General features: G+C 46.9%; 1 protein-coding gene across 3 annotated transcripts in view; it reads right to left on the minus strand.

Annotated features, from left to right (window-relative positions):
- The window catches only part of LOC144502705 (transmembrane protein 233-like), a 49435-nt gene that overhangs the window by 25949 nt on the left and 11003 nt on the right, over positions 1–12483 (minus strand). For 2 of the 3 annotated variants that reach the window (XM_078226932.1, XM_078226933.1), the window contains exon 2: positions 2440–2574. In XM_078226932.1, the coding sequence (XP_078083058.1) occupies positions 2440–2574 (135 nt within the window). Of the gene's footprint in view, positions 1–2183; positions 2287–2439; positions 2575–12483 lie in introns of those variants that run through there. The other variant, XM_078226931.1, reaches the window with a different exon arrangement.

Raw genomic sequence — 12483 nt, forward strand, 5'->3', positions numbered from 1 at the left:
GGGCTGTGGGCTTTGCTGGCACGTGGTGCCCATCGCTAACTGTGCTTAAACTGAGCAGCTTGCTCAGAAGGCAATTACATTGTCATGGGTCTGGAGTCACTTATAAGCCAGACCGGGTAAGGATGGCAGATTTCCCTCCCTAAAAGACATTAGTGAACCAGATAACAATTGTCATCATTGCTAAGACTAGCTTTTAATTCCAGACTTACAAATTAAATTTAAATTCCGCTAGCTGTGGTTCTGGGGCTTGAACCCATATCCCCACAGCTCAGCCTGAATCTTTGGATTACTAGATCCGTGACATTACCATGATGCCATTGTCTCCCTCAAGTCCTTGGGTATAGTAATCACCCATCATGTATGAGCCTGGACAGCAAGTGTCTCAACACTATTCAGGGGAGGTGGCGGCCGAGTGGTATTATTGCTAGAATCATAGAATCCTACAGTGCAGAAAGAGGCCATTCGGCCCATCGAGTCTGCACCAACCACAATCCCACCCAGGCCCTATCCACGTATCCCTACATATTTACCCACTAACCCCTCTAACCTATGCATCCCGGGACACTAAGGGGCAATTTAGAATGGCCAATCAACCTAGCCCGCACATCTTTGGACTGTGGGAGGAAACCGGAGCACCTGGAGGAAACCCACAGACACGGGGAGAATGTGCAGACTCCACACAGACAGCGACCCGAGCCGGGATTCGAACCCAGGTCCCTGGAGCTGTGAAGCAGCAGTGCTAACCACTGTGCTACCGTGCCGCCCAATTATTATATGAGACTATTAATCCAGAAACTCAGCTAACGTTCGAATCCCGCCACGGCAGATGGTGGAATTTGATTTCAATAAAAACAAATATCTGGAATTAAGAATCTACTGATAACCGTGAAGCCATTGCCGATTGTCAGAAAAACCCATCTGGTTCACTCTTGTCCTTTAGGGAAGGAAATCTGCTGTCCTTACCCGGTCTGGCCTGCTTGTGACTCCAGAGCCACAGCAATGTGGTTAACTCTCAACTAGGGATGGGAAATAAATGCTGGCCAACCAGCGATGCCCATGTCCCACGAATGAATAAAAAAAAGTGTGGCAGGTTTCACTACCATACTTGAACTTGTCCTTTCACAAACATGTACTTTAGAGTAAGGGTTACTGGATAGCCAACCTCCTCTAACCCAGGAGCACTGAAGCTTACTTTTTAAAATATATTCTTTGATGGAATGTGGACACCAGTGGCAAGACCAGCATTTGATACCCATCCCTAATTGCCCTGGAACTGTAAAGTCAGTAAAGTTTATTTATTAGTCACAAGTGAATTTACATTAACACTGCAATGAAGTTACAGTGAAAATCTCCTAGCTGCCACCCGTTCGGGTACACTGAGAGAGAATTTAGCATGGCCAATGCCCCTAACCAGCACGTCTTTCGGACTGTGGGAGGAAACCGGAGCACCCGGAGGAAACCCACGCAGACACGGGGAGAATGTGCAAACTCCACACAGACAGTAACCCAAGCCAGGAATCGAACCCATGTCCCTGGCGCTGTGAGACATCAGTGTTAACCACTGTGCCATCGTGCCACCCAGTGGCTGAGTGGCTAACTAGCTCATTACAGAGGATAATTAAGAGTTAACCGCATTGCTGAGGATCTGGAGTCACATATAGTGGAGATGCCGACGTTGGACTGGGGTGAACACAGTAAGAAGTCTCACAACACCAGGTTAAAGTCCAACAGGTTTATTTGGTAGCAAATACCATAAGCTTTCGGAGCGCTGCTCCTTCGTCAGATGGAGTGGAAATGTGCTCTCAAACAGTGCAGAGACACAAAGTAGGCCAGACCAGGTAAGGATGGCAGATTTCCTTCCCTAAAGGACATTAGTGAAGCAGATGGGTTTTTAAGACAGTTGATGATAGTTTGATGGTCACCATTAGCTTCTAGATTTATTAATTGAATAGAAGTTGCACCAGCTGCCATAATGACTCCCCAAAGCATGAGCCTGGGCCTCTGGATTACCAACCCAGTGACATTACCGACACTACCACCATGTCGCCATCTCCCCTAATTATAACCTAGAGTTGAAGACAGCTAACTCAGCACAGACCAGGGCCTGAACCCTGTAAACATTCCCAATCTCAGCTTCACATCTTCTCAATCAAGCTCCGGATTCACCAGCCTAAGACCGTTACCTTTACAGTTACATCTGAATCCCGATGTTCTTATTATTTTTTCCATCTATCCTAAAATCAAAGACGTCTTTGGTAAACCTTTTCAAAAAAACGTCACCCATTTCTGTGAATGAGAGAAGATGCAGAAAGTGGCAGCTGATAACTCTGAATCACTTTTGTCAAAGCTGTCGGAATTCAATTGGTATCATCAACTTTCAAATATCAGATCTACTTCAAACATGGACAGGTTAAAAGAAATAAAGTGAAAAGAGCCTACCATAGAGAAGTGAACGATGCAAGAGATTGCGATAATTAATAATCCAACAATAATGGCTGCTATGGCAACTAACATCGCTATGTGTGCCAGCTTTTTGGCTCCATCAATATTCCCCTCGTTATAGCTCTGTAGAGCCTGAAGAACAGAGAACAACCGTTAGTCCAAATCATGTTTACTGTAACTTAGCGATTAGCATGGTTTTAAAGTTTATTTATTAGTGTCACAAGTAGGCTTAAATTAACACTGCAATGAAGCCACACTCCAGCACCTGCTCGGGTACACTGAGGGAGAATTTAGCATGGCCAATGCACCTAACCTACACTTCTTTGGACTGTGGGAGGAAATCGGAGGGCCTGGAGGAAACCCACGCAGACACGGGGTGAATGTGCAGACTCCACACAGACAGTGACCCAAGCCGGGAATTGAACCTGGGTCCCTGGCGCTGTGAGGCAGCAGTGCTAACCACCGTGCCACTGTGTCGCCATGCCGCCCATGTACTGAACACTGTGAATTCAGCTATACGCTCTGCATCAACAAGGTCTCACCCTACAACCTCTGTAATACTGTATCACCTATCCCCATGCCTGCATCAACTCAGCCATTGCTAAAACACATCTATATAATTGTTACCTGTAAATCCTGACTATTCCAATACTCCACTGGCTGGCCATCCACCATCCAGTCACCAGAAACCTGAGCTCATCCAAAGCTGTGCTGCCACCATCATTCCTCACACCAAGTTCATTGATCACCCAGTGCCCACTAACCTACACAACACCCAGTGCCCACTAACCTACACTGGCACCCAGTGCCCACTAACCTACACTGGCACCCAGCACCCACTAACCTATGCTGGCACCCAGCACCCACTAAGCTACACTGACACCCAGTGCCCACTAACCTACACTGGCACCCAGCACCCACTAACCTACACTGATAACCCAGTGCCCACTAAACTACACTGATCACCCAGTGCCCAATAATCTACACTGGCACCCAGTGCCCACTAAATTACACTGGCACCCAGCGTCCGCTAACCGACACTGATCACCCAGTGCACAATAACCTACACTGATCACCCAGTGCCCACTAAATTACACTGGCACCCAGTGTCCGCTAACCTACACTGATCACCCAGTGCCCACTAACCGACACTGATCACCCAGTGCCCACTAAATTACACTGGCACCCAGTGGCCACTAACTGACACTGATCACCCAGTGGCCACTAACCTACACTGATCACCCAGTGGCCACTAACCGACACTGATCACCCAGTGCCCACTAACCGACACTGATCACCCAGTGCCCACTAACCGACACTGATCACCCAGTGCCCACTAACCGACACTGATCACCCAGTGCCCACTAACCGACACTGATCACCCAGTGCCCACTAAATTACACTGGCACCCAGTGGCCGCTAACTGACACTGATCACCCAGTGGCCACTAACCTACACTGATCACCCAGTGGCCACTAAACTACACTGGCACTCAGTGCCCACTAACCTACACTGGCGCCCAGTGGCCACTAACCCACACTGATCACCCAGTGTCCGCTAACCTACACTGATCACCCAGTGCCCACTAATCTGCACTGATCACCCAGTGCCCACTAATCTGCACTGATCACCCAGTGCCCACTAACCTACACTGATCACCCAGTGCCCACTGACCTACACTGGCGCCTAGTCCAGCAACACATCTTTGTATTCAAGTCCCTCCATGGCCTCGCCTCTCCCCATCTCTCTAACCTCCTCCTCAGCCCTACAACTCCCCGTCCTCCTCCAATTCTGCTCTGCTGCTTTTCTTTCAATGTCATTGGCCATTATTGGCAGACCTGCCTTCAGCTGCCTAGGCCAGTAATCTCTGGAATTTCCTCCCTAAATCTCCCTGGCTCGCGACCTCTCTCGCACATTAAGATGCTTCTGAAACTTCTCTGAGCAAGCTATGGGTCACCTCTCCTGCTATGTCACGATGTGGGTCTGTGTGAAATTCTGTCTGACAATGCTCCTATGAAGTGTCTCGAAGAGTGTTATTATGTCAAAGGCGCTGTATTCATGCATTATACTGTGAGAGGCAAGATAGCAAATAAACATTTGCATCTCTCTTGATTATTTCTGCTGACTCCCCACTTAACACGATCGCAGTCAATACAACCCTTTCTTCTGAAATGAAATCAGTTTGCCAGATCTATTTTTTATTAGGACGATATCCCTTTAAAACCACAAGGAAAAGTAATTATGCAATGTGATATGGAGTATAACAGCATATCACGGCGCAAACCTCATTTGCTACTTAATGAACGCCACATCATCACAGAACAGTCCCTCAGGCCCCATGGTCCAGCCTGCAATTGGATTAAAGTGTCACAAGTAGGCTTACATTAACACTTCAATGAAGTTACTGTGAAAATCCCTTAGTCAACACACTCCGGCGCCTGTATGGGTACACTGAGGGAGAATTTAGTACAGCCAATGCACCTAACCAGCACACCAGGCGGCACGGTAGCACAGTGGTTAGCACTGCTGCTTCACAGCTCCAGGGACCTGGGTTCGATTCCCGGCTTGGGTCACTGTGTGTGTGGAGTCTGCACATTCTCCCCGTGTCTGCGTGGGTTTCCTCCGGGTGCTCCGGTTTCCTCCCACAGTCCAAAGATGTGCGGGTTAGATTGATTGGCCATGCTAAAATTGCCCCTTAGTGTCCTGGGATGCGTAGATTAGAGGGATTAGTGGGTAAATATGTAGGGATGTAGGGGTAGGGCCTGGGTGAGATTGTGGTCAGTGCAGACTCGATGGGCCGAATGGCCTCTTTCTGCACTGGAGGGTTTCTATGATTTCTATGGTTTCTATGATGATCATTCGGACTTTGGGAGGAAACCGGAGAACCTGGAGGAAACCCACGTAGGCACGGGGAGAATGTGCAGACTCCGCACAGACAGTGACCGAAGCAGGAATTGAACCAGGTCCCTGGTGCTGTGAGGCAGCAGTGCTAACCACTGTGCCACTGTGCCACCATTTGGAAATCATGTGCACATACCTTGGCAATTCAGCGATTTTCAGGGTAACCAATCCTGCTCATTGCTACAATTAGCGAAATATCAAACTCAAATCACTCCTTTTATCTTGGCTGGAGAATGTTGTGCTAACAGATAGTCCCATTTATCACCAGGATTCAATGTTGAAACCTGTCAGCATTTGCCAGTGAATTTACTTGAAACATTGGAGGTTCAATCCTCTGGATTTCCATTCTTAGACAGCTCATCCTTGCTGACAAGTATTAATTATCAAGTATTACATTTCTATTGTTTCCATTTGGGAGTGCAATAGAGTTATTTGATGGAATTGGTTGTGGGGTCAATGGATCCACAAGGTGTTTTTTATTCATTCATGGGGCGGGAGCATTTCTGGCATTTATTGTTCATTTGGATTTGCCCTTGGGAATGGACGCTCTCCTTGAAGAGCTTCAGTCCATTTGGTGTAGGTAGACCTATAATACGGCCAGGAAAGGAGCTCCAGCAACCAGCAACAGTGAAGGAACTGTGATAGAGCTCCAGGTCAGGCTGGTGAGTGGTTTGGAGGGGAACTGGCAGGTGATGGTGCTCCAATGAGCAGAATTGGTTGCCCTTTAGTTCGAAGTGGTAGAGGTCACAGGTTTGGGAGCAGCTTTTAAAGGATCCTTGTTGAATTGCTGCAATACAAATGGTAGATGGTGCACGCTGCTGCCACTATGCATCAGTGCCGGAGAGAGTGCATGTTTAAGTTGGCGGGATAGAGTGCCAATCAATTGGGTTGCTTTGTCCTGGATAATGTCACACTTTTTGAGTGTTGCAGGTGGGCTCATCCAGGCAAATGCGGAGTATTCCATCACACTCCTGCTTTGTGCCTTGTTGATGGTGGACAGACATTGGGGAGACCATAGGGGAGTTACTCACTTCCGAATTCTGCTCTTGTAAGCACTGTATTTATGTGACTGGTTCAGCTAAGTTTCTGGTCAATGGTAAGCCCCAAGAGTGGAGATTCAGTGATGGCAGAGCCACTAAGTGCCAATGTGAGGTGGTTAGGTTCTCTCTTGTTGGAGATGGTTATTGCCTGGCACTTGTGTGGCATAAATGGTACTTGTCACTTATCAGCCCAAATCTAAATATTGTCCAAGTCTTGATGCATTGGGAATGGTGTGAATGGTGCTCACCTTTGTGCAATCATAAGCAAACATCCCCACTTCTGAGCTAATGATGGAGGTGATTGGTGAAGCGGTTGGAGATGGTCGGGTCCAGGACACTATCCTGAGGAATCCCTGCAGTGATCTGTGAGCAATGATAATTCTCCTCCAACGCCCACAACAATCTTCCTTTGTGCTCGGTATGATTTCCAACCAGTGGGGACTTAGTTTTAGTTTATTTATTAGTGTCACAAGTAGGTTTACATTAACACTGCAATGAAGTTACTGTGACAATCCCCTAGTCGCCACACTCCGGCGCCTGTTCGGGTACACTGAGGGAGAATTTAGCATGGCCAATGCACCTAACCAGCGCATCTTTCAGCCTGTGGATGGAAACCGGAGCACCCGGAGGAAACCCATGTTGATATGGGGAGAACGTGCAAACTCCACACAGACAGTGACCCAAGCTGGGAATCGAACCCGGGTCCCTGGCGCTGTGAGGCAGCGGTGCTCACCACTGTGCCACCGTGCCATCCTTTTCCCCCTGATCCCCAATGATTTCAATTTTACTGCGGCTCCGTGATGTCACACTCAGTCAAATGTTGCCTGATGCCAAGAGCCTCATCTCTGGAAATCAACTACTCTGTCCGAGTTTGAACTAAGGTTATAATGAGTTCTGAAGCTGTATAACCCAAGCTAGAACCCAAACTGAGTGTCAGTGAGCAGGTTATTGCTGAGTCAGAGCCGTTTAATAACACTGTCAATAAACCCTTCCATTGCTTTGCTGAGAATTTTAAGTAGACCAATGGGGCAGTAATTTGCCAGATTGGATTTGTTCTACTTTTTGTGTACAGAATAAATCTGGGCAACTTTCCAAATTGTTGGGTAGATGCCAGATTTCTAGCTGTACTGGAACAGCTTGGCTGGGGGGGCAGCTATTTCTGGAGCACAAGTCTTCAGTTCCACAGTTGAACTGTTGTCGGGGTCCATGGCCTTCACAGTACTCAGGGCTTTTAGACATTTTTTGATATCAGGTGGAGTGAACTGAGTTGGTTGGTGACTGTTATCTGTGATGCGGGAACCTCAGGAGGAGGCTGAGATGGATCAGCCAACTTGAGTTAGAGATGGTTGCAAGTGCTTCAACCTTGCCTTTTGCAATGAAGTTCTAAGGTCTGTCAGTAATAAAGCTGGGAATGTCTGTGGAACTTTCTCCTCCGATTAATTAGTTAATTGTCCAACATTATGCTTGACTGTACGTGGCAGGATTGTTTGGAACTGAGATTGCTCTAGAGCCAGTTGCTTCTGTCGTTTAACATGTATGATGTCCCTCTATTGTAGCTTCACTGGGTTAGCACCTCATGGTTAGGTAGAATCAGAGAATCCCTACAGTGCAGAAGGAGGCCATTTGGCCCATTGAGTCTGCACTGAATCTCTGACAGATTATCTTACCCAGGCCCTCTCCCCTGCCCTGTCATCGTAACCTCACACATTTATCATGACTCATTATTCCAACCTACACATCTTAGGACACTAAGGGGAAATTTAGCATGGCCAATTCACCATCTTTGGATTAGTATGCCTGGTTTTGATCCTGGCATTCTCTCCTACACTCCTCATTTAACATGGGTTGGCCTCCTAGCTTAAAACAGGAAGTGTTGGACCTCAGTCGATCTGGCAGCATTCATGGAGAGAACCATAGAGTTAACATTTCAGGTCAATGACACTTCATGTTACTTACCACTAGCTAGCCTTGGCATAAATATCATCCAGATCGCACTGCATCGAAAGAATTGCAAATGGAACTCAACAGTTCTGATGAAGGTTCATCAACTTGACACTTTAATTCTGTTTCTCTCCACAGATGCTGCTCGACCTGCAGAGTATTTCTGTTTTTATTTCAGATTTCCAATGTTTGCAGTATTTTGCTTTATGTATTGATCCCCTGGCTTGATGGTAGTGTTAGTTTGAGGGACGTGCTGGGCCATTATGTTGGTGACGATGACATCAAGTAGCTTTTTCCCTCTTGTATTCTCTCGGCACCTTTCGCAGTCCCAATCTAGCAGCTATGGCCTTTAGGACTTGGCCAGCTCAGTCTGTAGTGCTGCTGCCGGGCAACTCTCGGTGATGGATATTGAAGTCCCCACCAAAGGACATTCTCTACCCTTGCCACCCTCAGTACTTCTTCCAAGTGGTGTTTGACACGGAGGAGTACTGATTCATCAGCTGAGGGTGGGCAGTAAGTTGTAATCAACAGGAGGGTTCCTTGCCCATGTTTGACTTGGTGCCATGAGACTTTATGGTCCCGAGTCAATGTTGAGAATCCCCAGGGCCACTCCCTCCCCACTGTGCTGCCACCTCTGATGGCCCTATCCTGCCAGTGAGAAAGGGCATACCGAAGGATGGTGATGGATGAGCTTGGGGCATTTGCTGGAAGATATGATATGGTGGATATGACCATGTTAGTTTGTTGTTTAACCGGTCTGGTGGGACAGCTGTCCCTTTTTGGCACAAGTACCCAGATGTTAGTGAGGAGGACTTTGCAGGGACAACTATGCCTTTGTCATATCCAGTATCTAGGTCGATGTCAGGTGGTCTCTTTAATTTTATCCCTTTTTGGCTATTCTGTTTGGGAGTGAGTGGTTTACTAGGACTTTGTAAAGGACAGCCACATTGCTGTGGGCCTGGAGTCACACGTAGGCCAAACCAGGTAAGGCTGGCAGATTTTCTTCCCTAAAGGACATTCGGGAACCAAAACGTTTTGATGATGATCTGGTAGTTTCATAATTAATATAATTGAGACGAGAGTTTTTTATTCAAGATCTATTGATTTAATTCAGTTTAAATTCCCCCAGTTGCTATTGTGGGATTTGAACTCGTGTATCTGGAGCATTAGTCCTGGCTTCTGGAATACTAGTCCAGTAACATAACCACCATGTTGCATTCTCATTTGTGTCTGGAGTGCACTAGTTCTGTCATTCACATTCAGGGAGTTGTGTTGTCAACTTTCTCTCAACAGTGCACGCTATTGGAGTCACTCCAATAAGATGGCTGTAGAGATAAGCCAGGGAACTACAGACCAGTGAGTCTCACATCAGTGGTAGGGAAACTATTGGAGACAATTCTGAAGGAGAGCATCTACCTCCACTTGGAGAGACAAGGCCTGATTAGGGATAATCAGCACAGCTTCGTCAGAGGGAGGTTGTGTCTAACAAATTTCATTGAATTTTTTGAGGAGGTGACCGGGTGTGCAGATGAGGGTAGTGCAGTTGATATACTTTATATGGATTTCAGCAAAGCCTTTGACAAGGTTCCACATGAGAGACTTATAAAGAAGGCAAATGCACATGGGATACAGGGTAATTTGACAAATTGGTTTCAAAATTGGCTCAGTTGTCGGAGACAGAGGGTGATGACAAAAGGCTGCTTTAGTGACTGGAAGCCAGTGTCCAGTGGCGTACTACAGGTCCCCTATTATTCATCACTTATATAAATGACATGGATGACTATGTGGGGAGTAGGATTAGTAAATTTGCAGATGAAACAAACAATTGGCTGGTGGTTAACAGTGAGGCAGAGTGTCTTGGGTTACAGGATGATCAAATGGGCAGATGGAATTTAAACCTGAAAAGTCCAAAAACACTTTGGAAGGAGTATTTTGGCAAGGAAGTATTCAGTGAATGGCATGACACTGGGAAGTTCTGTGGAACAAAGGGACCTTGGTGTGTTTGTACATAAATCTCTGAAGACGGAAGGGCTTGTTAGAGGGGTGGTGAAAAAGGCATATGAGACACTTCCTAGACACTTGCATAGATTACAAAAGCAGAGAGGTCAGGATGGGAATTGTATAGAACTTTGGTGAGGCCACAGCTGGAGTACTGTGTGCAGTTCTGATCGCCACATTATAGGAAGGATGTGATTGCACTGGAGAGGGTGCAGAGGAGATTCACCAGGATGCTGCCTGGGATGCAACATTTAAGTTATGAAAAGAGGTTGAGTAGGCTTGAGTTGTTTTTGTTGGAGCAGGGAAGACTGAGGGTTGACCTGATTGAGGTGCCCACTCTATTAAGAGGGGAATGATAGAGTGGAAAAGGAGCAGCTGTTCCCCTTTGTTGAAGGGTCAGTCATGAGAGGATGTAGGTTCAAGGTGAGGGGCAGGTGGTTTAGGGGGGATGTGAGGAAAATGTTTTTTACCCAGAGGGTGGTGACGGTTTGGAATGTGCTGCCTGGGAGGGTGGTAGAGCCTGGTCGCCTTACATCCTTTAAAAAGTACCTGGATGAGCACTTGGCACATCATAACATTCAAGGTATGGGCCAAGTGCTGGGAGATGGGGTGAGGTGGGAGGTCAGGTGTTTCACACATGTCAGCACAGACTAAATAGGCCGAAGGACCTCTTCTGCGCCATATGATTCGATGATGCTATAATTCTTTCAAGGGAACTCATACTTCTTGTGAGAAAGTGCATGGACCCAAAAAGGGAATGGATGTCAAGTGTTAATATGTAATTAGCATTTCCTAATTTGTGTTGTAAACTGGAGTATTAATCAGCATCTTATGGTAATAAAAATGGGCGGCGCGGTGGCACAGTGGTTAGCACTGCTGCCTCACAACGCCGGGGAACCAGGTTCAATTCCGCTTTGGGTCACTGTGTGCAGTTTGCACGTTCTCCCCGTGTCTGCGTGGGTTTCCTCCGGGTGCTCCGGTTTCCTCCCACAGTCCAAGTATGTGGGACAATAAATTGCCCCTTAGTTTGTTTGTGTGTGTGTGTACGTGTGTGTATATACGTGGGTGTGTGTATATGTGTGTAAATGTGGGTGTGTGTATATATATGTGTGTGTGTATATATGTGTGTGTGTGTGTATCTATGTGTGTGTGTGTTGTGTAATGCCCCTCAAGCTATGAGCCCTTGGCGACAGACTAGTGACCTGTTCCGGGAATAATTAACTCCAGAAACAGACAAAAGTCTGACATGTGCACCATCAGGGTGCGAGAAGGTTGGGAGAGAGAGTAATGAAAATAGATAAGGTAAAGTCACCATTGTTCCAGATGACCATAAGCTGTTCTCCCCTTTGAGGGGGAGGGGTGGCTGGTGGTGATTTAACCTGAGGGTCACCACACCTCAGGTGTGGGGCAAGGTTGAGAAAGCGGGACCTTCATGAAGAACCTCAGCCGGTACGGGAATTGAACCCCCGCGAACCAGCTGTCCAGCCAACTGAGCTAAACCGAGTAATAAAAATAAGTGGACATTAAAGAGAAAATTTAAGTTCAGAAATATTCATCAGCTTCAGCATCAGTTGTGCCTCCTAGCAGCTACGCAGCCTGTCAATAACATTGGATAGCTGGGAACCACCTACAAAACACAGCACTGAGTCAGGCAGACAGAGACACCGTGGTTAGCGATGATTCACACCGGCAGACACAGGCGGATAATACTGCACCAATCAAAGACACAAGCAGACAGCATGTGTCAGCGACAGGCAGATCTGAGTCAGACAGAGACACAAGCAGATAGTACAGTCAGAACGAGACAGGTGAACAGCACCAAGTCAGGCAGACAGAGACACAGGCTGCTGCCTAACACTGAGTAAATATACAGTCTGACAACTAGGTCAATAATACTGAATCAAACAGATAAAGTCATGGGAGATCTCATGGCACTGAGATCTCATAGAAACTTATAAAATTCTAACAGGGTTAGGCAGGGTAGATTCAGAAAGAATGTTCCCAATGGTGGGGGAGTCCAGGACTAGGGGTCATAGTTTGAGGATAAGGGGTAAACCTTTTAGGACTGAGGTGAGGAGAAATTTCTTCACCCAGAGGGTGGTGAATGTGTGGAATTCACTGCCACAGAAAGTAGCTGAGGCCAAAACATTGTCTGATTTCA

This window comes from Mustelus asterias, chromosome 13 (genome assembly GCF_964213995.1).
Source record: "Mustelus asterias chromosome 13, sMusAst1.hap1.1, whole genome shotgun sequence".
Taxonomy (NCBI): domain Eukaryota; kingdom Metazoa; phylum Chordata; class Chondrichthyes; order Carcharhiniformes; family Triakidae; genus Mustelus; species Mustelus asterias.